The sequence below is a fragment of the Fusarium venenatum genome (genome assembly GCF_020744135.1).
Source record: "Fusarium venenatum strain MPI-CAGE-CH-0201 chromosome Unknown EDB82scaffold_2, whole genome shotgun sequence".
Taxonomy (NCBI): domain Eukaryota; kingdom Fungi; phylum Ascomycota; class Sordariomycetes; order Hypocreales; family Nectriaceae; genus Fusarium; species Fusarium venenatum.
The window spans coordinates 2,788,509-2,814,593 of record NW_027072130.1 but is presented as its reverse complement, the minus strand read 5'-3'; the positions used below and the strand labels follow the sequence as shown (position 1 = coordinate 2,814,593).

The 26,085-nt window shown below is 48.9% G+C and overlaps 8 protein-coding genes across 8 annotated transcripts; 3 read left to right on the top strand and 5 right to left on the bottom strand.

Annotated features, from left to right (window-relative positions):
- Nucleotides 1–845: 845 nt before the first annotated feature.
- On the bottom strand, nucleotides 846–2,471 carry EDB82DRAFT_496654 (uncharacterized protein). Its single transcript, XM_025733826.2, has 6 exons — nucleotides 2,338–2,471; nucleotides 2,038–2,179; nucleotides 1,947–1,989; nucleotides 1,818–1,897; nucleotides 1,393–1,759; nucleotides 846–1,329 (listed from the first exon to the last, which is right to left on the bottom strand). Exons 1-6 carry the CDS (start codon nucleotides 2,345–2,347, stop codon nucleotides 1,252–1,254), a joined length of 720 nt encoding a protein of 239 aa, XP_025584693.1. The 5' UTR covers nucleotides 2,348–2,471; the 3' UTR covers nucleotides 846–1,251.
- A 2,975-nt stretch (nucleotides 2,472–5,446) lies between these two features.
- Nucleotides 5,447–7,446, top strand: EDB82DRAFT_523598 (uncharacterized protein; the record flags this gene model as incomplete). Its single annotated transcript, XM_025733825.2, has 2 exons — nucleotides 5,447–6,066; nucleotides 6,123–7,446. 2 exons carry the CDS (start codon nucleotides 5,447–5,449, stop codon nucleotides 7,444–7,446), a joined length of 1,944 nt encoding a protein of 647 aa, XP_025584692.2.
- A 256-nt stretch (nucleotides 7,447–7,702) lies between these two features.
- On the top strand, nucleotides 7,703–9,928 carry EDB82DRAFT_149093 (uncharacterized protein). The gene is made up of 2 exons (XM_065607068.1): nucleotides 7,703–8,479; nucleotides 8,532–9,928. The coding sequence occupies exons 1-2, from the start codon at nucleotides 7,908–7,910 to the stop codon at nucleotides 9,802–9,804; spliced, it is 1,845 nt and encodes a 614-aa protein (XP_065464619.1). The 5' UTR covers nucleotides 7,703–7,907; the 3' UTR covers nucleotides 9,805–9,928.
- Nucleotides 9,929–10,334: 406 nt separating this feature from the next.
- On the bottom strand, nucleotides 10,335–12,030 carry EDB82DRAFT_149103 (cytochrome oxidase assembly protein-domain-containing protein). The gene is made up of 2 exons (XM_065607069.1): nucleotides 11,474–12,030; nucleotides 10,335–11,419 (listed from the first exon to the last, which is right to left on the bottom strand). The coding sequence occupies exons 1-2, from the start codon at nucleotides 11,830–11,832 to the stop codon at nucleotides 10,342–10,344; spliced, it is 1,437 nt and encodes a 478-aa protein (XP_065464618.1). The 5' UTR covers nucleotides 11,833–12,030; the 3' UTR covers nucleotides 10,335–10,341.
- Nucleotides 12,031–12,281: 251 nt separating this feature from the next.
- On the top strand, nucleotides 12,282–15,028 carry EDB82DRAFT_459923 (Utp14 protein-domain-containing protein; the record flags this gene model as incomplete). Its single annotated transcript, XM_025733822.2, has 3 exons — nucleotides 12,282–12,728; nucleotides 12,779–14,782; nucleotides 14,846–15,028. 3 exons carry the CDS (start codon nucleotides 12,282–12,284, stop codon nucleotides 15,026–15,028), a joined length of 2,634 nt encoding a protein of 877 aa, XP_025584689.2.
- Nucleotides 15,029–15,849: 821 nt separating this feature from the next.
- Nucleotides 15,850–17,387, bottom strand: EDB82DRAFT_544970 (Sodium/calcium exchanger protein-domain-containing protein; the record flags this gene model as incomplete). Its single annotated transcript, XM_025733819.1, has 4 exons — nucleotides 15,850–16,010; nucleotides 16,064–16,583; nucleotides 16,629–17,071; nucleotides 17,126–17,387. 4 exons carry the CDS (start codon nucleotides 17,385–17,387, stop codon nucleotides 15,850–15,852), a joined length of 1,386 nt encoding a protein of 461 aa, XP_025584688.1.
- Nucleotides 17,388–19,955: 2,568 nt separating this feature from the next.
- On the bottom strand, nucleotides 19,956–23,096 carry EDB82DRAFT_554462 (endo-1,3(4)-beta-glucanase; the record flags this gene model as incomplete). The annotated part of the gene is made up of 5 exons (XM_065609631.1): nucleotides 19,956–20,338; nucleotides 20,397–20,821; nucleotides 20,875–21,262; nucleotides 21,317–21,461; nucleotides 21,510–23,096. 5 exons carry the CDS (start codon nucleotides 23,094–23,096, stop codon nucleotides 20,322–20,324), a joined length of 2,562 nt encoding a protein of 853 aa, XP_065464617.1. The 3' UTR covers nucleotides 19,956–20,321.
- A 1,779-nt stretch (nucleotides 23,097–24,875) lies between these two features.
- Nucleotides 24,876–26,085, bottom strand: EDB82DRAFT_147704 (uncharacterized protein). The gene is made up of 2 exons (XM_025733817.2): nucleotides 25,601–26,085; nucleotides 24,876–25,547 (listed from the first exon to the last, which is right to left on the bottom strand). The coding sequence occupies exons 1-2, from the start codon at nucleotides 25,725–25,727 to the stop codon at nucleotides 24,892–24,894; spliced, it is 783 nt and encodes a 260-aa protein (XP_025584686.1). The 5' UTR covers nucleotides 25,728–26,085; the 3' UTR covers nucleotides 24,876–24,891.

Sequence of the window (26,085 nt, the reverse complement as noted above, 5' to 3'; positions counted from 1 at the left end):
AGACGAGGTTTTTCTGAATTAGTCGGCGATGTCGGTGGAGCTTCTGCTTGACCCAGTCGCGCTCATGTGGTTCTTGGCCATTGAGACAAGCTTCCAGATTCCAAATGAGACACCGGCGAGGATGATGAAGAGAATGATGATAATGATGGCGATAACGTCGTTTTTCTTCATGTTGGCGGTTGAAGAGTGAGTGAGGGGAGTGTATTGAGTGAAGTTGACTTTGCTGTAGACCAAATATAGTTTTGATGTTTAAGAGAATATCTTAATCTGACGCAGAGTTAGTTAATGTTCCTAGATTTGAAGCAGAGGATCGACATACTCAGTCAAGAATGTCGTAGTAGCAAGTGTTGAGTTGAAGTTGAGTCAAAGAAGCGGTGCAACCAAGTCAACCAATCAGAAGCTTCGTGATATAGATGGATGATGTCGTAGAAATCGTAAAATGAGCTGTTTTCACTGTATCTATCTTTTTACAAGAAAAATAAATCGTTAGATTCGTTTCTCAAGAATGAAAGAATAAAAAAACGGGAGTAGGAATGTAAAGTCTCAGTCTCACTCTCTTAATCACACATGGCCAGTCACTCTGTTATAAGTCGTTGCCCCGCCACCGTCTTTTCTCTTGTAGCTAGACTCAGTTAGTAGATACTAAGGTACGGTAAAGTAATGGACGCGTTAAATGGCAAGGCTGGGAGTAAAGAGCTGGGTTGCAGGGGTCTTATGGTGGAGTTTGCCAGGGGTTCTGACACGCTGGACAGCTTTCAGATTTTCCCAGCCTCGCAGAAAACGTCACCTTATTCTCTTTTACGACACTTTAGTATCCATTATCGCGTTAAGTCGCGTCAGGGTCGGTCAGCTTGAGGCCCAAAAAGTAAAGAGACCCAACTACCCAAGCTAACATGCCGCGATTCCGTCTAATTCAATGCAAGGTACCACCAGTCACATGTCATGCATTTCCATCAATTGCTGTTGTTGTTCAATCGGGTGATTCGCATTCTCTAAAGTAGATACGGAGTAACCTTTTGTACGTACGTACGGTACGCATGCATTGCAATACGAACATGCCCCCAATTAAACACCAAGTCTACTACCGACTGAATGCCCATCGCTCGCGCGTATCTTGGTTAAAAAAAAAAAAGTCAACATAAATGCAAAATAATATTCCCATTGGTCGCCAAACGCCGTTCCTGTTGAGATCCTCTCGCAAAGCCCGAGACCAAGGACATATGTTAGCCTGCCTGCTTCCTTGCTTGCTGTCTAGTTCTCAGCTTCTTCCACAAGCTCCTTGTTCTCGCCTCTATCGATCTTAAGGTGGCGTTCGTAGAAACGAAGCATCTGTGCCGCGTCGCATTAGCATATGCCCCTAACAAATGATATAATATAGCCTAGGTTACTCACCTTCTGTGGGCATTTCCTGTAAACCACATCCGTGTCGTGCTTGGTCTTCTTGCCGTTCTTCCATCTCAGATAAACGATGATCTTACCGATATTTTCGTCCTCCTCGAGCTCGATTGATTCGATCTCATCCTCCCATGAGCCCGCGGGCGGACTCCATGGCTTGGATGTGGCGGGAGGTGTAGTGTTGGCAGGGTGCGTATCGCCTTGTCGAGATCGTTTTGTTGTTGAGGCGGTGGTGCTAGGAGTGCCGCCGTTCGTAGCTCGGCGCCGCTTCTTCGTTTTGGATGCGGTTTCTGTCTCCTCGAATAGCTTCTCTCGACCTCCGAGCTTGTCGAAATATTTGTCTAGGATTTCTTGAGCAGATTCACTGTGGGTGACTCGTTAGGAGAGACGTTATCGACCATTGAAGTTAGTGTTGTACATACCGAAGATTCTCCTCCGGTTCCCAAGTCAGATCCTTTTTGGCTTCGTATCCTTCCCACTTGACTTGAAACTTCAGAGTGCCCTGCAATGACGGTTAACATGTACCAAGCCAAGTCGTGTGCTTCCCTTACATCCTCGTCAATGAGATGCTTTTTGATCGCCTCGACAACGAATCTGCAGCCCGTCAGTATTTCCCCTTTGATTGGTCTGTTGATATCTTACTCGTCCTCGTCCAACTCTTCCTCTGACCCGTCTTTGGTGTCCTCAAACTTGTCAGGCACCACGGCTGATGTTGACTTCTTGCGAGCAGCGCGTGGGGGTGTAGTAAACTCCTCAAGGTCGGAGTTTTCATCGTCACTCAGAGCTGCGCATTGATTAGCAACTTTGAAAAATGGGTTGCAACCATAGAAAGCGATGTTTCGTCGGGTTGTGCCAGACGCAATCGCGACGCGCCGTCATTGGTCGCGCGCAGTAGGCATGCATGGGCTATGAAGATGTCGCTGCAAGGAATTTTGAACATACCGGGTGGCATTTTGGAGACCTGGCGTTATTGCGCAAAGATATTATCGTTTAGCAAGTTGAAGGGGATCAACGTTGTGTCTGAATGGCATCAACAAGTTCGGCTGCTAACACCACCCGGCAACTTGTGAAAGAAGGTGCTTCCGCCTTTGGAGTGGCGGTTGTGCATAGGCGGCTCAAGCTGATGTGGCGCACGACCAAGTTCACGTGATTACTTACAAGCCTTTGTTTCTTGCGAATATTCACTTATCAGAAAATTAATATAGTAACTAATAGTCATGGAGACCGCCTAGATACATCGCATTGTCCTGTCTTTGTGCTCCTATGATGTGGGTGGATTTGTCTTTTCCTCTGCCTGCGACTCTTTGGTTATCGCAACTCAGCCCCTGTTAACGCTGTCAACGCTCTAGGGGATAACTGAAATGTTGACATTTAAGATTATGGTGTACAAAAGATGACTGACCTGAAAGTCCAATCTGAGGTGGCATACGCTTACTTTCTGTCTTTTTTTATCATAGCAGCCAAGTTCCATGATGCCCCAAGGGTGCTGTGATAAGTTGGGTAGACGCTAGATCCGTATTGGCGAGGGGCTTGTCCAGTCTCTGATTTCTTGACAAAAAGCAAAAATCTGAAGAGCCCAGAGTCATAATCTCGCAGGGGGCTCAGCATTCCAAACGTTGTCAGCAAACTCGACAAGCATAGCAGTGCTTGGTCTCGGTTTCCACAATGCTATGAATGAAGCGAAGTGGATAGCGGTTAATGAACAACTAGGCATGCCCTCCTACATAGCACTGGCGGCTATTATATGTGACCTCACAAGCCCACGGTCCAGCATAGTTGCCGTATTCTGGCCATACGATAGGCACTGGCCGCGGCTCTGCTCAGGGGTATGAGGTAAGAGGAAAGTTTATCAATGGAACATGTGCCAATGCCCTTGGAGAACCAGGTTTATGTCCATACACACTCCCTCGTTATCCTTTCTGCTAGTACTGTTGTATCTCCGAGCTGCTCAATGCGGAACAGGAGACCGGTGTCTTTGCCAAGCAGATAAATAGCACTTAGATTGAATCCAGGACGGGATAGACTTGCTGGGTGCTGCATTCTTGTTCGGAAAACTGGAAATCCATTGGGAGTTCAGAAAAGCAAGTCTATGCTGCAGTTGATGGGCTAATGGGCTGCAGAGTGTAATTAAGCAGATGCAGTGTTGAGTGGCTCTTTGCTCTTTGTGAGATAGTGCTCCTGCGGTGGTTAAGGGGTACGCAGAAGCTCACTGTCTCGGACAAGGATCCAATGCCAATGCCTAAGAACAACCCCATGGCCGGCGCTACCCATGCTTTGCGGTCCAAAACCAATCTTGTCCAGGCTAGGTAGTGTCTAACGCTACAAGACTGGCGGAGGATTGGAGCGGTCTTTTCCCCCGGGCCATATCAGCTACTATGATTGGGGTTTGAAGATGAGATATCGTTGGTTCATATTTCCTCAAAGAACTTATGTCCGGATGGAAATACGCACACTGCAAGTACTGTCTGGGTAAGCATATAAAAGGGGGCGCACGTTGGGCAAAGCCACCAAGCCCCTTCAGTTCGGATATGCAGGTTTGTGGCGTTTTCAAAACCTACTGGGCGTCCAATCAATAAATGTAGATAGCCAACAGTTGAAATCGAGGGATACTATTTGGTTGACGCCAGGCTGTCAGTTGGAGAGCCATTAACTAGCTTAAGGTCTATTGTTAAAGTTGTATATTTTGGACCAGCTAGTGTTAATTTTCGCGTCTCTGTTCAAGGACCTCGTATCTGCGGCTATCGTGGCAGAGGAATCTGACCAACAGTCGACCTTCAAGGGTCGTGGTTGAATGTAGAGCAGCAAGTGGGTTTCTAGTAATACTATGAGCATAACCGACATTGTCTAGTGGGCTACCAACTCCATCTCATTAGAACAGTGAAAAGAGGGCGTCAAGAGTAAATTGTTAACATGTGTGATTTCCATAGCCTAATATTAGCATCCATGAGAAATTGTTGTATTTATAGTTGCATATCCTCCTCCCCTTTTAGCCACCCTTGGCCGATCAACTACACCGTCTAGTACAATTGCCGATGGCCGAATCCAGGAGCTAGCTATATGAGATGCGCAGCTCTGATGAGCTTGTCAAGAAAGTTGGCAAGTCTTTGTTCAAAAGTGCTTTTTTCTCCCCGCCAATGTCTTTACTAGTCGTACAGTAGGTACCTACCTATTTACATTATGAATCGAGATCTTGCCGTTAGAAAACCCTAAATAAACCAAAACTGCCCTGCCCTGCCCTGCCCTACAGAACCAAGGCAAAGATGAGGTAGGTTCCATGGATCTCAGGAGCATCGACAGAAAGCTCCAGGTCCCGACGGCACTAAACCGGACCTCTCAGAGAAGCCCGATCAGCGCTAAGCGAGCAGCGGGAGAGACATCCAGACGGCGGGACGGCCACTAAGTCAGGGGTTTCATGGGTGCTGCTTAGTGCTGGTGGCGCCAATCTGGGGGTCCATTTCGGGGGTCTTGGTTGGATTGGTTCCGCCCCTGAATAGAAATGGACCTCACCTGGGAGGAGGCTTTATTTTAAAATGGAGAGGGGGGAAAAACCCAAAAGAACAATTAAACGCAGTGATGCTACGAGACCTGGCTTCCCCTTTAGTCTCTCTCTCATCGCTCGCCTCTAAATTTAACTAGCTAAACATTTCGAGTCTCTCAATTTCTTCTCTCTATCTCTTGCTCTCGCTTTCGACTTCGACTTCGCTCTCTTGTTATCTATCCCGAAAACTCACATCTCGATCATTCTCTTCTCAATTTCATCTTAACTTCATCCATGCCCAGATTTACCTAAACGTCTATTGACCTGTCCTTCCGTCCGGAGGTTTCGGCCCCAATACGCTCGTTATTTTTTTCTCTTCAACCCTCGCTCGCTCCTTATGATTAACGTCTGTACAGCTCCCCATTTGGAGCCGTAGTCGTCGACCTTTTTTTCCCACTCTTATAGTTATCGAGACCTCCGTATTCCCTTCTCGGCACTCGCTCTCGCAAAAAAATCAAAACTCTCGCGTTCCCCTAATTTTCCTTCAAATTGATCCTTCACACCTCGTTCAAAATGCCCGATTCGACGCCCCAAACTGCCGATTCAGGAACCCCCAAAGCTGGCGCCCCTAAAGACAAAAATTGCCCCTTTTGCGGGCAGGCTTTCACCTCTTCTTCCCTAGGTCGCCATCTCGATCTGTACATTAAAGAGAAGAACCCAAAACCACCAGATGGTGTTCACGATGTCGATGCTATCAAGAAGCTCCGTGGTGGTATCACAAGGCGACAGGCGCGAGGTTCGTTAGGAGGGAGACGGGAAACCTCAACTCCTGTAGGAACACCAAGAGCACCTGTAATGAAGGAAACATCTCTCCCCGAAAACGAGGATTTCCAGTCACCAGTCATTTCCAAGAGCAACCAGCTCGTCGTTGATCAGACTATGAAATATGCGCCTCCTTTCCAACCGACATGGGAGGCCACTGGCGTCATGAACGATATCCCCAAAAGAGGCAGTTGGGAAGGCGACGCCGCACCCGAGCCACCAAAACGCCCCGGTATGCAACGGACTGCTAGTAAGCAAGCCATTCAGAAGGCCCAGTTCGACGTCAAACAAAAAGTTTCCGATGCCATGGATACAGCACGTGCTGCGGAGTTAGCATTGCGGGAGCTTCTTAGTTCTTGGAGGGCAGCCAAGTATGTCTATTGACTTTTGTAGCCGCTTTGGTCATAAAAAGCTAACCTTGTGCCAGGGTACAACTCGACAATAACTCGATGCCATTCGACTTCGACCCTCTGTCTCTCGACTTCCCTGCGTTGACCCTCCAATGCTTACAACCTCCTCCAACTCTCTTCTCATCAACGCAGCATCCTACATCGACATCATGGTCCGTCCAGTCGCCAGGACAGCGCGAATTCGAAGCTCTACAGACTTGGTTTGCAGGGCAATTCAAGGCTTGGAAAGTGACTTGCGCTGCTGCTACCACTGCCGTGATGGATGAGTTCAAGTATCCTCCCACAGCAAACAGTTTCCGAAACCCTCGAGAGTCCGTTCGGAAGGCTGAGAAGGCGGCAGAACAACTGGAGGCGCAAGTGGATGAGCATCTTCAATCGGCGTACGCAGTGTGGGGAACTTTGCCAATTCAGCGACAGCAAGAGCTTTGGATCCTCGAATTGGCTCGAGGTGTGGGAAGAAAGCACAAGGAGGCCGAGAAGATGAAGGAACAGCAGCACAGACTCAAACAAGAGAATGCCAATCTCAAGTCCCAGATTGAACAACTGAACAAGCTTCAGCAACCGAAAGAGTTCAGGCTCGCGCCACCTGTCACAATCCCAATGGAACGAGAACTTCTTGCTCTTTCTTACGAACAGGCCGTGAAGGGTGGAAGGGCTGTTGGTTTCTCCCTCGAGGATAGCCAGATTGATCTTTCAACCCTCGTCTCGAGGTCTATCGAGCGATGGAAGAGTGTCATTGCTTCGTCGAGAGCCAATGCCAATGGAATGAATGCCCAAAGATCCTTGGACCAATCCAGTCAAGCTTCCAATAGTACAACTGTCAACGGCACTCAATCTACGCCACAAATTCAGACACCATCCCAGCCACAATTCCAAGCACAACAGCAGCAGCAGCAACAACAATTACAACAACCTCAGCGACCTCAACTTTCTAAGCGTCCTTCGACCACCAGTGTTAATGGCGCAACCAGCGAACATACCACCGCCTCAACCGCTACGACCGACCCATCTTCCACTGCTGAGAATAGCGATCAAGATGCCGATGCAGAAATGGAAGACGATGATAGCTTTGCCATGGTCAACCCTTCTCCGATCAAACCACAACAACCTATTCAGCAGCAAGCATCCCTCGAGGTGCCACGTACACGTCCTATGCAGCAGCAACGTAATGCACAGTTCATGATGCCCAACGGTGCAGGAAGTCCTGTCAACCGTGCCGCAATCAATTTGAGCCGCTCTATGCCTAACATGAATATGGCGATGCAAAATGCAGGCATGCACGGAGGAGATATAGCCATGGCAATGCAGGGAGTTCGTGGGGATGCCATGTATCTGGAATAGCACCGTCATTTCCACTATGTGTTTCATAGCATAATCAATACCTGATCTAGGTAGGTAGACTATCACCAAAAGCAACCCGTAATGATGAAAGACTTTGAGCGAGCTAAATCTGCTTTTGCCCGCGATGCAATAATATGACCAATACTGATAAACTACCTGTGTTTGTCCATGACTCTTTTCTGTAATTGGCGTATCTCAGTACTTTGGGTGTTAATGAATATCTACTAGCCAATTGATACGCATGTGGCTGAACAAGTAGGTAAATGCCTGAGTAAAAATTTACCCCGCGATTGTGGCGCCCACCATTTCTTCTGCCCCTCCTCCTGCCCTGACTGATCCACTGACTCACAACATCACAGCTTGACTCATTTTGCAGGCAGAAGAGATTTAAATCAGGTATCGACGCCTGATCTGGAGATCCTGCCATATCAATTCCGCATTCGCGAGAACGAGACGCAACTATGGCTGATGCTGCTGCCCCTCCGACCGAGCAGGTTGCCAACCTGCACCTCGACGAGGTAACTGGTGAGAAGATCTCCAAGACCGAGTTGAAGAAGCGCCAGAAGGCCCGCCAGAAGGAGGAGGAAAAGAAGAAGAAGGCTGCCGAGCGTGGTCCTGCTCCTGCTCCCAAGAAGGCTGCCGGTGGTGCTGAGGCTGCTGAGAAGGACCTCACCCCCAACCAGTACTTCGAGATCCGATCCAGGAACATCAACAAGCTCCGCGAGACCAAGAGCCCCAACCCCTATCCTCACAAGTTCAATGTTACATACGACCTGCGAAAGTTCGTCGAGGAGTTTGGTCACCTCAAGTCTGGCGAGCACGCCAAGGACAAGATCATTCAAATTGGTGCCCGTGTCCACGGAAAGCGAGCATCTGGCGCCAAGCTCCTCTTCTACGATGTTCGAACTGAAGGTGTCAAGGTTCAGATCATGTGCCAGGCTCAAGAGGTTCGCGAGGGAGCTCCTTCTTTCGAGGATCAGCATGAACACCTCCGCCGAGGTGATATCATCGGCATTATCGGATACCCTGGTCGGTAAGTTGACAAACTATCAATTGAAGAAAGCTTAGAGCTGACATCATCCTAGAACTGCCCCCAAGACCAAGATTGAGAAGGGTGAGGAGGGTGAGCTGTCCATCTTCGCCACTGAGGTTGTTCTCCTGACTCCTTGTCTGCACGCCCTTCCCGATGACCACTACGGCTTCAAGGATCTCGAGCAGCGATACCGCAAGCGATACCTGGATCTCATCTGCAACGAGAAGGCCCGTAACGTCTTCATCACCCGATCCAAGATGATCACCTGGATTCGCCGATACTTCGACGAGCGTGACTTCGTCGAGGTTGAGACTCCCATGATGAACCAAATTGCTGGTGGTGCTACCGCCAAGCCCTTCACCACTCACCACAACGAGTATGATATGCCGATGTTCATGCGTGTCGCCCCTGAACTCTACCTCAAGATGCTTGTCGTCGGTGGTCTCAACCGCGTGTACGAGATTGGACGTCAGTTCAGAAATGAGGGTGCTGATCTTACTCACAACCCTGAATTCACCACCATTGAATTCTACGAGGCCTACGCGGACGTCAACGACCTGATGAAGACCACTGAGGACATGATCTCCGGTCTTGTCAAGTACCTCACTGGTGGCTATACGACTACTTTCCATACTCAGAGTGGCGAGAAGTACGAGGTCAACTGGGAGGCACCCTGGCCTCGATATGAGATGATTCCCACTCTTGAGGAGGCTACTGGCGAGAAGTTCCCTTCTGGTGACCAGCTCCATACTCAAGAGACCAACGAGTTCCTCAAGAAGGTCCTCAAGAAGATGAACCTGGAGTGCACACCTCCTCTGACCAACGCCCGCATTATTGACAAGCTGGTTGGCGAGTTCATCGAGGAGAAGTGTGTCAACCCCTCTTTCATTACTGGCCACCCTCAGGTCATGAGCCCTCTCGCCAAGTACCACCGTGAGACCCCCGGTCTGTGTGAGCGATTCGAGGCTTTCGTGTGCAAGAAGGAGATCGCCAATGCTTATACCGAGTTGAACGATCCCTTCGACCAGCGTCTGCGTTTCGAGGAGCAGGCCCGTCAGAAGGACCAGGGTGATGACGAGGCTCAGCTGGTCGATGAGAACTTCTGTACCTCGCTCGAGTACGGTTTGCCTCCTACTGGCGGCTGGGGTATGGGTATTGACCGAATGGTCATGTTCCTGACTGACAACTACACCATCCGTGAGGTTCTTACTTTCCCCTTCATGAAGGACGACAAGCTGGAGCAGAAGAAGCAACTGGCCGCTGAGGTGGTTGGCATTGAGCCCGTGCCTGAGGAGGGCATTGGTAAGTTTGAGCGTCTTCACTGATCTTGACATGATGACTAATTTTGCTGTAGCTCACAAGTAAAATTGAGAAATAGTATATGTAAGGGTTTTGTGATGAGGTTGGGAGTATGATTTAACGTTGAGACAATGATACCAGGAGGGACAAAGATTTCATCCTGGAAATAGAACAAAAAAATGAAATGCTTTTGGTTTGTTAAGAAGTACATCTCGAAGATTCCCTTATGAGGTAGCCCGCCCAAACTTCGGTTAGAAAAGCCCAATGGCCAGCTATTTTTTGTCTTTCGAGGGCATGGTTTATTTCCACTACGAGTCGGGGTTTGAAAATCTTTGTCTATGTGCACTAAACGGTACAATATGTCGCCTTGGCCCGCAGGTTTATGTGTTCCAAAATTTGGAGATTCGTGTGTTGAATGATATGTATGGTGTTATTACAAACGCCTCAGCAGCCCGAACCAGCTGCCCTTTTCGCGATTCTATTGATGCTATTGGTATGGTACCATATTGTACAGTGATAATTTACATGCTCTCTTCCCAGGTCTTATAACGTCATCAAATCATCTATTTAGCAGCAGCAGCCGCCTTCAATCGCTTCTCAAGAAGACGAAGAGTAGGCTTGGGAATATGCAGCCTGTGAGCCAACACAAGGGCCATGGTCAAGACGCCCAAAGCACCAGCCTGGTGAGCTGCCGCGAGGGAGATAGGCACCATGTAGATGAGAGTGCTGATACCGAGAGCGACCTGAAGCGATACCATGTGGAAAAGGCCGTTGGCACCCTTCTTGATGTTGATGGGGAGGATGGCCTTGACACGTCTGGTGCGAGCGTAGATAAAGAGAGAAAGAATAGATGTGAACGTAGTCACGGCAAGGATCCGGTGGTTCATCTGAACAGTGCTAGGGTTCTCAAGCATGTTGCGCCACCAGAGATCAGAATGGTCCTCCTTTCGCGAGTAGAACTTGTCAAATAGCTCCTGCTTGGGGGGGAAGATACCTAGACCCATCTTGGGGAATTCGTTATAGATAAGTCCAGCGTCGAGGCCAGCAACGAGTCCACCAGACATGGCAGTAGTGAAGGTCAGCGCGGCAAGGGCAAAGACGACACGGCGCATTGTGCGCAGACCAGGCTGGCTCATTTCGCTGATCTGCTTCATGGCTGCCTCGGGGTTCATGAGCCAGCGGCGAGTTCGCAGAACGGTAAGACCAGATACAAGCATCCAGGAGTAGCAGACAAAGGCGGTGGCAAGATGAGTAGTGAGACGGTACTGGGAGACACGAGGGTGAGAACCAGGGGCGAACAGATCATCCTTGAGACCAGACTTGACCATCCACCAGCCGATAATGCCTTGGAAACCAATCAAAGCAGAAATTCCAGCAAGGTTCAAAGCCATCTTGGGAGTAACTTTGCGACGAGCAACGAGATAGGCGGTAGGGATGACAAAGGTCAGACCAATGAAGCGACCCCAAACACGGTGAAACCATTCCATAAAGTAGATTTTCTTGAACTCTTCGAGATCCATGTGAGGGTTGAGAAGCTTGAACTCGGGCGAAGCGCGGTACTTTTCGAATTCGGATTCCCAATCCTCCTTAGACATGGGGGGAAGCGAACCGGTAACAGGTCTCCATTCAGTGATACTCAGGCTGTTATGATGTTAGCTGGGTTTCTCAATTATTGCAAGTGAGCACATAGCGTACCCAGATTCGGTCAACCGTGTCAGACCACCAAAAACGACGATACCAAAAACACTAACAGCACTGCCAATAAGCCAGAGGCCGACACCCTTGGGGTTCGATTCAGGCCATGCCTTCTTGGCAGCTTGAGAAACAGAGGGGGATGCGTGAACAGAAGCCTGCTCGGCAATGGATCCAATTGACTTGCTCACGGCAGCATCGGCGTAGGATCGTGATCGGACGGCGTTAAGAACTCGAGAGGGCATGCTCCGGGGAGCAGTTCGAAGATATTGGTTGCATACGAAGAACTTTGAAGGCCCCGATGCTGTAATCGAGGCCTGGAAGAGTAACCTCCGGAACCCAGGGGCGAAGGAGGACGCCATGATAGAAGCCAATGTTCTAAAGGTGAACAGAGGACAACAATTGAGTTAATGATGGAGAAGTAGTGGCTCAATTATAGATCATACGACACAATAAAATCGCCATCTGATCCAATATGACTCGGTATTCGGTACTGGTGAAGGTCCGTTTCAGTGGGAAAGGACCCAGCTCCCCACTGCAATCAGTAATTTACAACGATCATGATAGGCTTATCTCACACACCATTTTTACTGTCCACAGGCTCCATTACCCGCATATCAAATCCATTCATTCATTGGGTGCCCCGCCAAGGATCATCTCACCGCCAAACTTTTTTACACGGCAGAAAAGTTGAAAAAAAGTGTTACACGACAAAGCTGCAACGACGCCATTCAACCGTCTCACGTCGCAATCCGGTTTTGCTAACCACCACAATTCTCGACATTTTGGACACTGAAGCTCGAGAAATACAATGGGTGGACGACAGGCTCACGGAAGGCCCCTTGTGGCAGCACCCAAAGCCAAAGCCGCCAACAAAAAGTCAAAGGCGAGATCACAAAAGAATGCGCTCGATGCATTCGGTATTGCGCAGGAAAACTTTGCACCCAAACAAAAGCGAACGCCTCGAGCGAGAGGCTTGGATGCCGAAATAGAGCGAAAGCATGGACGAGACGACGAGGAGGAGGATGAGGACGAGGACGAGGAGGAACCCCAAAGGAAGAAGGCCAAGAGACCTAGCAGAGCTGCCGATGACGACGCCGAATATGGAAGTGACAGTGAGGGAAACGAATGGCAATTGGGAGGACTGCGAGAAAACGACGAGGACTCCGAGATTGAGAGTGATGATGCGCTTGGCGACAGTGATGATGGCAAGTTCGATGGCTACACATTCCGTGGAAGCAAGTCAACAAAGCACGAGGTAGGTCTGTTTATGGAAATTGCTCATATTTAAGTCTAACATGCGAAAAGGACGACGATTTAGAGGACGATTCCCAAGACGATGAGGGCGAGACCCTCGGCGCAGACGCAATCGACTTAGCAACCGCTCTCGATCAGTTCGAAGAGTCGGACGACGAGCCCCAACAGAAGGATCAATCCGGGTCTTCAGAGTCAGACGATGATGCATCCGACGAGTCAGAAGATGACGAGGAGGATGACGGCGAGACTGGCGAATCTGATGGCGAAGATGCAGACCCAGAAAAGATGCAAGGTCTGATCAAGCAATTTGGAGGCCAAAAGGGTGATGAAGACGAGAAGCCCAAGGCAAAGGCCAAGATCAGCCTGAGCGATCTTGGGCTGGCCGGTATCAGCGACGCCAACATTAAGAAATCCATGAAGCTCATGGGCAAGGAAGAGAAGGAAAAACGCCCCGGTGTTTCCAAGAAGTTGAATGTGCCTTTGGCAAGAAGACAACAAGACCAACTCGACCGAAGCGCAGCTTACGAAAAGACCAATGAGACTCTGGACCGATGGAATGACACAGTCAAGCAGAACCGAAGAGCAGAACATCTCGTGTTTCCTCTGCCCCAGAACTCTACAACTGCAGGTCTTGACACTACTGAGATCCAGCCCCTAAACATCTCCAAGCCAAGCAACGAGCTCGAGTCAACCATCATGTCTATTATGGAACAAAGTGGCCTGACTATGGACAAGCCTAAAAAGCCCAAGGAAAAGGAATATGATGAAGAGGGCAACGAACTTACCCGCAGGGAGGCTCTCGCTCGCAAGCGTATAGACCGCGAGGAGGCCGCACGAGAGGCTAAGCGAGCCAAGCGCATCAAGAAGATCAAGAGCAAGGCTTATCACCGAGTGCACCGAAAGCAGCGTGAGCGTGAGCGTGAGGGAGAGGACGATGAGGATGTTGATTCTGAAGCAGAGCGTGAGGCGCAAGATCGCCGACGTGCTCTGGAGCGTGTCGGGCAACGACACAAGAACAGTAAATGGGCTAAGCTTGGTAACAAAACGAAGCGAGCTGTGTGGGATGACGAATTCCGTACTGGTCTGACTGAGATGGCTCGCAAAGACGAGGAGCTCCGAAGGAGAAAGGAGGGTCGTGCTGGTGGTTCTGACGAGTCGTCTGACTCCGACAATGACTCTGACGGTGGTGAAGCATCCTTGCGTCGCGATTTGGCAGCTCTTGAAGAAGAGGACAGCGTGCCCCAAAAGGGCTTGATGGGCATGAAGTTTATGCAAAAGGCCGAGGCTGCTAAGAAGGAGGCAGATGCGGCTCTCGTCAACCAGATCCGGCGAGAGCTTGATGGTGAGGAGCTTGATGGATCTGCAGACGAGCTGGAGGAGGTTGGCCGACGACAGTACGGCGCTGCCGATGGTAAGCCATTTAAGCCGGCTCTCGAAACATCAGCCCGGGTATCCAAGAAGCGCAAGTCCGAGGATAAAAGTGACGACAACGACGAGGTTGTGATAACCACCAACGGCGCTGCCTACAACCCCGCCGTTCCCAACATCACATCCCTCTCTGAGCCTGCGCCCTCAACAACTACAGGCAAATGGTCCCGTGGCGAGTCGCGAAGTAAGAAGAACAAGAGTCAGTCCACAGGAAATGTTGGCGATCTCGACCTCACATCCCATACTCTCGTCGTCGAGCGTCCAAGCAAGACCAAATCCAAGTCAAAACCCCAGACTGCCGATGAAGGTTCGGACGCTGAGTCCGATACTGATCTGCATCTCCCCATGGCGATTCGCGATCAAGAAATGCTTGAACGTGCCTTCGCCGGCGAGGATGTTGCAGGAGACTTCGAGGCCGAGAAGACGGCTATTGCTGAGGATGAGGATGACAAGATCATTGACAATACACTCCCTGGTTGGGGATCGTGGGTTGGTGATGGCGTGAGCGCAAAGGAGAAGAAGCGACACCAGGGCCGTTTCCTAACAAAGGTTGATGGTATCAAGAAGAAGGACCGCAAGGATGCTAAGCTGGAAAAGGTCATCATCAATGAGAAGCGCATCAAAAAGGTAAGACCCCCAACCAGAATTCTCGCTGTTCACCAAAAATGGCCGTTTACTAACCTCTCACAGAATGATCGCTACCTTGCATCCCAGCTTCCTCATCCCTTTGAATCCCGCCAGCAGTACGAGCGCTCGCTACGTCTACCTGTCGGACCAGAGTGGCAGACAAAGGAGACCTTCCAGGGCAGCACCAAGCCTCGCGTGCTCATGAAGCAAGGCATTATTGCACCCATGTCCAAGCCGACCATTTAGATATCCTGTTCAAATATACACTGGTACATATAATTGGCGTTCGAATCAAAAGCATGGTTTATCAATCGCGACTTCATACTGGTTTTCGAGATATTACGAGTCATCAATTTCAACTAGACGATCGAGTTACTTACTGTCTAATGATATAACGTCTGTCACATGCATCCTTGCCATCGAGACCTGGAGATCACCAGCTACCTAGGTAGTGATATGGTTTAATCGTACATGTTCTTACGTGGGCACCTCGCCTGCACTGTCCAATGAATGAATTGGCTTCATTAGGTTGTCCTATACACATTCGTTCATCGCTGAATGAGACTTCGAGACAAGATGCAAAGTTGTGGAAGCATTGATTCACTATTTAACCAACATTTCCGCGCTTTCATCATTCCTCCTCTGACCTTGCAGTCTAAGCATATAAATAAATAAAAAACTCCAGAAAGCGCATAGGTTTCCAGGTAAAGCTGGCAAGACGAGACAGTATTCTTATTCCTCATTTCTTTTGACACAATGAAAATGCGCGTATGCGACTGAGACTCCCCATTCCTCTCCCATTCATTCCAAGGCTTGGTGGAGCCCAAGACCTCCAGAATCGCAGTCCAGTCCAGTGGACTGCATCCCTTTAGTAATACAAATATGAAAAGTTGACTCGATTATTCGATTGTAGTTTCAACGTATCGTAGACGCCACTAGTTTCGGGCGGCTTGGCTGGATACCCATGGAGTGACTTGACAAGACAAGCCCCCTTTTATAAATGGCGTGTTTAAAAACACAATACTCGATTAGTAAAAGTTTTAAGACACCGAGTGTGGCTCCAGCACTTATTTGCCAGGGTCCATAACATCACCCGGGGTGGCGTAGAAAGCTAGGGCAATGATGATATAGAGACCCATAAGCATAGCACCTTCGAGATAGTTCGATTTGCCATCCTGGACCGTATAAGTCACAACAAGAACAGAAACGGCAAATGCCACAGTTTGGACTATGCGATTGTTAGCGAACATTCTTACAAACGTGAAAACTTGTTAAACCTACAGGTTTCAAAGTGGAGAGTCATCTCGGCTCCAATGATCCAGCCAACAATAACGAGGAAGGGGGTGACCAAAAGAGCAATCTGGATAGATGAACCAATGGCAACGCCCATAGCGAGATCCATCTTGTCACGAACGGCAACGACAACAGCTGTGACGTGCTCCGCGGCGTTTCCAACGATAGGAATCAAGATCAGTCCAATAAATGCACGACTGATTCCCGAAGTAGTGACAAGGTCGTCAATACTGTCAACCAGATAGTCGGCGCAGACAGTGACCAAGACGGTAGTGACAACCAAAACGGCGATGGCGGCAACAGGGCCAATAGTGGGCTCCTCCTGTTCGTGCTCACCATCTTCATCTTCCTGTTGATTCTCGGCATCGAATAAGTTGCTGTGTGTACGGAGCTGGAATACGAGATAAAGAACGTAAAGCAAAAGCAGAATGATGGCGGTACCACGGGACAGTGTGAGAATGCTCTGAGCCTTTTCCTTGGAGCCACTCTGGTCCAAAACAGCATATAACTACAAATGTTAGTTGTGTCTTGAAACGGAATTCTTTCAACATACAGCAGCTGGAATGACAAGCGAGGCCGAAGACAGGGTCATAAGAGAGCAGGTTGTCTGGGCAGTAGCTGAGGAGAAAACCTGTTCGGTTCCGTTGCCAGACGAGCCTCGGTGAATGAGGCCGCCAAACAAGAAACACATTCCCATGACAAGAAGAAGGTTAGAAAGGATACTGCCAAGCATCGAGGCCTGGACAAGCTCAATTTCGTTTCGCTGGAGAGCAACAATGCTGACAATCAGTTCGACGGCGTTTCCAAAAGTGGCGTTCAGTAGGCCACCCAGTGTATCACCAAGCTTCAGGGAGAACTCTTCGGTCGCAAACGACAGGACAGCGGCGAGCGGAATAATGGCAAAAAAGTTGATGGTGAACACGGCAGTGGAATTCCAACCCATCTTACCAGCGATGATGCCAAGAGGCACCATGACCAGAAGAAAGTTGACATAGTCTATTGTGCAATATTAGATGGATATGCGCAGAATAATTGAGGACACAAACGTACTGCTGAGAAGAGTGACCTTGGCAATATGCCACGAATAAGCCAGGCTCCTGATGGCGATGTTCTGGTTGTGGATACCGGGGGTATGCTTCGAGTCGAAGAGGAAGGTCATAGTACTCGAGTCTCGGCTGAGAGAGACATGGCCATTGCCATTACCATTAGCATTGCGACGGCCGGTGGTATCATGGGGAGCCGACGAGGCACCACCATTGATAAGCGGGCTGGTCTCATCGGCCGCTGTTTGGTTTGCTTGTTTGCTCGACATTGATCGTCTTATTTGAAGGTTAAAGGATGGAAGAGCTGTATGGTGAATCGAAACACCGGCATGGTCAGCGATTGACTTTTATCGGTAATGAGCAAACTGTGTTTGGATTTCAAAAGGCGGAGGGAAGCTCTTAACACTAAGCAGTCAAGCTCAATAAGGCAAGAACAAAGTTAGCTCAGGAAAGGCTGCATGGTAGGCTGACTGGGCCTGGCCCAGAACTCTTGGCCGCATCTCCATGGGCGATTGCTTTGAGCTTGTTTTAATCTTGACAGGGCAAGGACCCTGCTGCGCCATCTTCAATGTGCAACGATGGGAAGATCATGCCCAAAGCTGGCGCGTGGACAAAGAGTCGCATACAAGAGGCCAGCGCTTGCTGAAGCCGGGAGGAGGGTGACAAGATAGCAGGGTGTTCGAGGTATATGGATGAAAGGGCAAATTGGCATACATTGAAGTGAATGAACTCGAGTAGATAGCAATGAGAGGGTGTGCCAAATGTTGTCGCGTTGTCAATACACTTAGTCGATTCGATGACCAGGTGCACTCGATATCTGGTCTCAAGTAATCAACAACGTTCCTGCGTCCCTTTGTGTCGAAGGAACAGGAGCAAGAATGGCACGAGTGGGATTGAGGTTGAAAGAAGGACAAAATAACGATGGCTCAGGTATGGGGCGTAGATTAAGTTAGGTAGGATACGAACACAATATCGTGAGTGGCGTCTCCAGTCGAGACCCCCCGTGAAAGAAGCTAATCTTGCACTTTGTCTCGTTCTGGATGATGTGTGGCACTCTGTGCTTAATGCAGGGATGGTGACGGTGATGGAGATGGATGGGATGGGTCTAGCAAAGAAAGAAGTTGGACCGAGGATAAAGGCAAATGACGATTTGCTTTCCACAATACCAGGGGTATTCACTTGATGCGAATGTATAGATGGTTATAATGCTTTGAAGGGGAGTAAAAGGAAGCGAGGAAGAAAAGCCTAAAAGCAGGCAGGTATTCACTCACAAACCATGGCTGGATTTGTTTCTGGCTAAATCAAATCTAACGAGGCAGGTGTTCAATGGTGTCGGTATCCAGTCTTTGTTTTGTTCCCTGCCACAGCGGATTGGCAATTGCCGACGACAGATATCGGTAATCTGGAATGGAACAGGAACGAGCGCGACGAGATAGATTGTGATGGGAGACAGATGACGATCCAATCCAGCTAGAAAGAGGCAGCGACGGTGACGGTGACGGTGGCGGACTGGCTTCACTTGGTCACGCTCAATGGATCTAGAAAAGCGAGCGGATAAGAAAGAAGCGGACGGGCGTTAGTCTCAAGCTACACAGCCTTTGTGGGATATTCCAAAAGGCGGTGGTGATGATGCTGCTGATTGATTGATATTGGCTAGTGATGGTGGTTGCGTTGCGTTGCAGAAACAAAAACCCGCCCGTTGCCCAGGAGGCCTCTTGCCTTGCTTTGGACCTTTCGAGTTGGTTGTAGCAGCAGGGAAAGACCAACCTAAAGCCGGTACCCACGGGTTTGACGTAGGACATGGGTGGACTCTCCAGGGATCGACGACCCGACATCAGCCAATCTCATTCATCCGCTGACAGAAAGCTGGTGCAACCAAGCTCTAGCTTTCCACTTTCACTCTTTTTTTTTTTAGTTGTTAGCCTGAGAGCTCGGAGCTCCTACCAGGTTATCTTGTCACTGATGTTCGTTTATTCGGCGCGTGCCTCCTGAGCTCCATGTCCAATTGAGGGAAGCGCCGATTGCACTTTCCAGGAGAAACAGGGCGGCTTTCGGCTTAGTTTAGCTGGTGGCTGAGCAAAAAGCTTAAAACTTTACTTTGAATCATCTACCGTACCACTAGGTTTCCAAAGGAATTCATTTCCATCAATATATATGCATATTGTTCCAATAGGGAATTGGTATCATTACTTCTCAATTAATAGCAGTCGAATACGAATAATTACCTGGCGGTTTCCGAATGTTGTTTCCTTGTATTTTCTGGGCGGCGCAATAACCCCTTATCCCTTATTTGTGGGCAGATATCCAAGGCTAGTACCAGCTCTAGTTATATTAGACGTCATGAACAGGGTAAGATAGTATCAGCTTACTCAATGAACTCCGCCGTCCATTTTATACCCAGTAGTTTCTTTCTTTATACTTGCGCAACCGTCGGATCTTATCCTACTAACGGCGCAGTCAGGGCGGTATAATACGTATTTAATCTCGTCCGACGTTGCCGAGCTGCTGGGATCAACGCTGTGGCTTTTAGATACAACGGAACAGCACATCCATTTAAGACAGCGTCTTGTACTCTAGACTCGTAATACAAAGCAATGTCACGCTGGTTCTCACTCACCTGCATCTGATACTCTGTTGCTTGTTATTTGAAACAAAGAGAGTAATTGTGCCAAGCATAGGAAACCTTCGATTTGTAGGTCGTGTTCGAAACATGCACGGACTCTGACTGCCCCATTATATCTGTAACAACTCGTCAGTTTGTCACCCTTCTCACCTCTTTGGGTCAGCAATCTGCTTCCTGGCAATTATCTCAATCCTCCCCCGCCTTGGCGCACATCTTTCAGGGTCGTCATAACTGCGCCCCAATCAGACTCACTTGACGTGTCATCCTCAGCACGTGCTTCGTCCTGTGGTTAGATAGATAGATTCCAGACGTTTCAACAAGGTTAATAAATTGAATACAATGAGTTATTGAAAGTAACGAATGAAATAATGAGTTACCCTGTCTAGGGTCCAGTAAATGCCTGCCGGATATTGATAGTCTCGGCCAGGTCAGGAATCTCCATCTCTATACCCTTGAAACATCCCTTCTTCTTCTAAATGTACAAAAAAATCTTCTTGTCAAGGTGTCGTCTTGTCTATGTTTAATTGTTATACAAGGTGCTCCTACTCATTCTAGCGCCGACGTCGATTTGTCATCTGTATTATATGCCACCCAATGCTGTCACAACTGTCAGATATTGTAGTCCTGCACTTTCTATCAATATTGCGAAACTCACCTGCAGCATATGCCATATACCACGTTCTTGAAGCTCCACCATCAATCCAGACAGGATCAAATTTGGACTGGGTAAAGAAGGACCATGCAGTCTTGGGCTGGATGGTTGCGTAGTTGCCATAGATGATGCCCTTCCACAGGTTGTTAAACTTGTCGACACGTCCCTTATTAAAGTAGGTGTCCCACTCCTGTTGGACGAATGTTCCGGTTCGAGCAAGGTTGGAGTATGGAAGAATGGGGATCATGTGAATGCCCTGAACCGCCTCGATATCTGCACTGAACCAAGTCGTATGATGCACCTTGTTCTCAAACAGGATCCCCGCCACCTTGTTGCCGATGAAGTTCTTGGGCTGAACGGTGTTGGTCGTAGTGTAGTAATAGTAGGCCTGCATAGCTCGTGACATGACTGCAAGCTGGAGGTTGGCTCTGTACTTGTGGTCAGTTTCCCTCCTTGGACTGCGTTACTTGACCAAACTCACCTCGCAACCATGTTAGTGTCCTTAATCACGGTGCCCCACATCTTCATAGCATAAACAGACATCATGTCTTCGGAGCTTGACTCTTGGTCCTTACCATCCCACATGGCGGTCAGGCCATGGGCCCAGCTGTGTCCGTGATACCAATCAAAGCTTCGCCATTGGGGGAAGTACTTGTCGCTGCTGCTGGGGTTCGCGTAGTCACGGACAAGCGTGTTAACGTAGGCCTTGTTAGCAGCAAGCCACTTGCTATCCATCGATCCGATATAGGCGGCCGTGAGGACATGGTAGCCGAAGTGGAAGTGGTGATCGTTGTAGTAAGTGTTGCCAAAGTCGGATCCAGCTGATCCAGACTCGTAGGATGCAGTGGATACAATTCCACCCCAGACAGCTAATTGATCCAGTTAGCCAAGGCGGAAAACAGTTCCGACGGTAGTCAACTCACATTCATAAACAAGCGGGTAATTTTGCTTGTTTGAACCGAATCGGGCAAATGCAGTCTTGAGCTTTTCCAAGCCGGCCTGTGCTAATGCCTTATCACCCAGCATGTTGTTTATGACATAGACGATAGATCCAAACTTGGCTAGGGCCTGTATTACATTAGATTGGAGAAATTGAGATTATGGGAGAAATGTTACCTTGCCGGAGAAGTACATCGAATCGGTGTTGGACTGTGCGTCCATGTCTTGGGAAACCTCGGACTTAGCAATAGGTGCAATGATCTTTTTGGCATTATCAGAGAGACCACGACTGCCCTTAGCTGGATCCCAGGGAGCAAAACCCATGTTGACGGGTAGCGATGGCTCGATCATGGTCCAGGAGTTTCCTCCAACAGCCGTGGCCATACCCTTGGTAAGCGTTTGCATGCTATATGTCCTCATCTCCTTCGTGGTTGTAGCATCGAACGAGCTGACGTGGTGGGGAAGAGCAAAGATCCAGAGCTTTCCAGTCGAGTGGCCAGCTTTGGTCCAGGTGAACTTGTAAGTGCCCTGAGTGCCAACGTTGTTACCGCTGATTGTCATGCCGGTTGCGTAGATACCACAACCATTGTCAAGAACTTTCTCCGACAGACCAACATTGGGATCCTTGGCAATCTGGATGTGACCGTAGAAGGGCTTCTCTGAAACAGCCAGACCGTTGTTGGTAATCTTGAGGGTAAGAGGGTCACCTTTGGTCCTGTAGGCGTAAAGACGCCATGTAGTTCCATCCTCGAGGATGAAATTAAACTTGCGCACGTTGGTCTTGGGGTCCTTTGTCACCTGAGTCATAGTTCGGAAGTAAACACCGGACTGAATCCAAGGCGTGCCACCGCTGAAGTAGGCAGTTGTGAAAACGCTGCCTTGGTAGAGGGGAAAGGTTATTGTTGCGGCCGACTTGCTGTCCTTTTTGAGATATGCCTTGGCAAAGTGAGGGCTGATGGAGTCCATGGTCAGAACAGTGTTTTTACCAAGTTCCTTAGCCGAGATGATCATGGACTGAATGCCAACCGGGTTGGTGTAATACTCAACAGCGCCATTAGCTTTGACATCGCCATATGCACGTTTGTCGGCATCGATGTGCGAGATGGACATGCCCCAGCTTGCTGCTGGACCTGTGCCCTTGGCCCATGTGAGAGAGTAAGGATAGGTATAAACAGGAGTGTTCTGATCCTCAAGGTAGAAGTTGGAGTAGAACTTGTTGGTTCCGATGGGGGAGTTCTGATTAACGGCTTTCTTGTCGACTGGATGAGTGGCCTTCCTCGCGAAGATAGGCAGAGGAGCACTCGTGTCAATAGGGCTCGCAAAGATATCAGCAGCAGCAGCCATCTTGGATAGGCCAGAAGGCTCCGCGTTCTTGGTAGTGGTTTTGACGGGCTTGAGAAGACTTGTTGGGCTGGGGATCGAAGTACTCAAGACGGCCGGCTTTGTGAAGAAAGGGTTGTAAAGATCCGTGACGATGAAACCCTCTGTATGAGGCTCGACGTCTGAGAGAGATGGTAGAACCTGAGCAGTTGCAGTAGTGCCGGCCTTGCTGGTGCTGACTTTGACAGTCTCGGTGACTGGGATGATATCCTCCTTGGCGTAAGTTGTGAGATACTCAAATGCGGATGTTTGGATGTCTTCTATGGCCTCGCCGTTAGAGCCGTCCCGGGAATTGGGAGAATCCTGTTCGGCTTGTGGGAGGGCTGAAACTTGTCTCTGAGTTAGCCAAAGGAGCCACAGAGGCAAAATATTGTGAGATTTCATGATGGGCAAATATCAAGTGTGAATCTGCTTCGAACAAGTAGATCACAACCGTGACAAGACAGAATAGGGCTGAACGAAGCTGGAGATAGAATTAAAAGACAAGGGGGCATCATGGCTCTTCTAATATAGTCGGCCCAGGGCCTGTTCCTCAACTCCCTAGAAGCCATTGAGGACGGAAAACCACTAGTCGAGTGGCGCCGCGACTGATGAGACTAGTAGGCACTTGCATCGGAGAATGAAATGAAGTGGACGTGTCTCGGAGGCACAGAATACAGAGCAACATAGATGAATGTGGCTTACCTAGAGACTAGACCAAGGCTAGAATCGATGGCCAAAGAAATGTTGCAATAGGGATGGGTCAGACCACTGAGGAGCTGGCAAAGGTGATGCAGGTTAGAGCAATTCAAGAAACTGGATTCTTTAGGATGGCGTTTCGATAAGATACTGGTTTGTTTGATTGATAGGAATTCAGATTGCGTCGGTTTGAGGTTGAGAGAAAGGCTGGAAATGTTTCCATTTTTATCTTCTATGTCAGTGTCCATTATTAGAGGAGAGTAATTTTGACCATGTGCTCTAGAGGCCTTAGCTCTTTCCTCGAATTTTTGGTTTTGGGTATGATTGAAGATGAGGAAAGAGCATCGTGAACAGACAACACAGGGTCCCTTTTGCGCATTCCGAATCAAGTGCTAGCGGCGCATGTTCCTGTGAGAAACTGAGAAACAGACCCTGGTGATGGATTCAATGTGACTTGAAAATCTCAAAGGGGAAGTCCCTTTAATGCTCGTCTGTGGCGTCCGCGTGTGCCTGCAGTAGTAAGCGCCAAACTATTCCTTACCGAGCGCCGCTCCCAGTAAGCTGATATTAGCTTCAGGAACTATCGATTTGCGACCATTTAGCACCAGGCATCACAAAGGGGGGTTTTCTCGCTTGAACTCTTGCCACATCTTATAACCACGGACTAGACTACCTTAGCAGTCTAATGCATGTTTTGCAAATTTGCTTATACTTTTTCAGCTTGTGAGCTTTTAATCAACTTTGAAAGCTGTAACTGGACGCCACGCGACTCCGTGTTCAACCTCCTTGGCTTGCGTTCCCGAATTAACTAAGTCAGCCTTCAACGTTTGTGGTTGGGATATCACCAGCCAGGTTGTTCATTGTTTTGGTGCACATAGTAATCTCCTTGTTGTCCCAAATATTGCTTTTTCTCAGCACAACTGACTATTGGTCTCACGATAGCGACGGCTGATAAATTCCGGTCATTTCTTTGCTACGTTACTTTGCTGTCTCTCATGTTTCTATCCCAGCCTCTCTGAAGAGTTGATGGTGATGATGTGACGATGCAACATACATGAAAGAGGCAGTTCGGTTTGACTGAGATAGTCACTTGACTCGGAACACCATGTGCCAAAAAGGCGTTGAGACAGCACTTGATTCAGAGTAACATTTATTACCCAGACACCGGGATCTAGGTCATCAAAAAGAAAAAAGAAAGAAAGCTTGTTAGAGACTAAGACACAATCAGTCCAGTGACCAACCCGCTTCGTGATGTCTCATGGATTCCGAGATGGAAATCATTTTTTGGCACGCGAGGATAATCACACTGATTGCGAAATCGCATTCCAGAACATAATAGCTCCTACTTGGCCATGCCAATCATTACTTGGCGATCATGGTTGTATTATGCACAGTCTAGCTTTTTTAGTTTGGCTGTCTAGACCTTCAGCTACCCATCAGCACCCGCTAAAAGCTCCCAACTCCAGTTAATCGATCAACAGCTGATACTAGGATTTTCAGCTCACAACCCCAGCGCATTGTATTTGCCTCTTCCGCCCTTCTCAAGAATCTGCCGAAGATCCAGACGTGCTTCCTTGCTTGGCTCCCGCTTGGTCCTCTCTTCACTCTGCTCCACTGACCTTGATACTTGCTTGGCAGAGTGAGACTCGGCCGTGGCCTTCATCCGGCTTCGTTTTCTTTCTGCTGCCTCTTCGCTTCGCTCGGCTTCATGTCGACATCTGCGAATTTCGCTTTTTCGTAGGACCCATGGTTTGGCGAGAACCTTGGACTGGAATCTGATGCACTTTTCCCAGAGGGCAACCTCTTGCTGAGTGCTCCGTACGACAAGCATCTTTTCGATAGTGAGCTGTCGCTCATCTCTAAAGCTGGAAAGACCCCCCTTGATGTCGACAACACACCCGACATCAATGGTCGGGAAGGGATCGGTGGGTAGTGGCGGATTTGCGTCTGCTTTCTTCAGAGCAGCATCTGCTGCTGCAGCCGCGTTGCCATCCACTCCCGAAAATATAGGCATCTTCACAATGCACTCGATACATGCGCCGCTGCTGTCGTCTATAGTATAGACGCGCCTACCCGTGAACTCGTCAATGGCGACGACTAAGCCGACTACGCGTACCCATTTAATTGGTAGATTCCCATAAAAGTAAAAGTTTTCGCCTTAAAGCCGTTAATCATCACTATTTGATCAGACATGGTACGATATAATTCACCTTCGAAGCCTGCGTGCTGCTGAAGACCGTGGACATCGGTCACACGGAAAGGGCACCATTGATTCACAGTGGGTGCAAGGTGAAAACAATATCGAGGGTAAATTTGGGGCTTGTCTGATTCGCTCATGGCATCATGATAGCAGTGTGTTCTCAAGTGACGACTATATCAGTCTCTAACATCGTCGTGATGTGATGCTCGTATGAAAAAGATGTGATATGGCGCGTTGTATTGAAAAGAAGTTAATTAAGGTGCCTGACGATGCTCAGGTGTTCACGGTAGGTATCTAGCTCAGACAATGGATGCCCCACCATGCATGTTTAGGGTAGGAAGGGCTCGATCACAATGTCAATTGTAAGCAAAGCCATAAAAGACTGTCATGTGTCGTTTATCTGTTGTCTCCTTTTCCGGGTATGGCTATTGCCTTCTGTTTAGTATAGAAGTTTGGCGCCTCCCGTCTCTTATTCCAACGTTTGGAATGAACGGC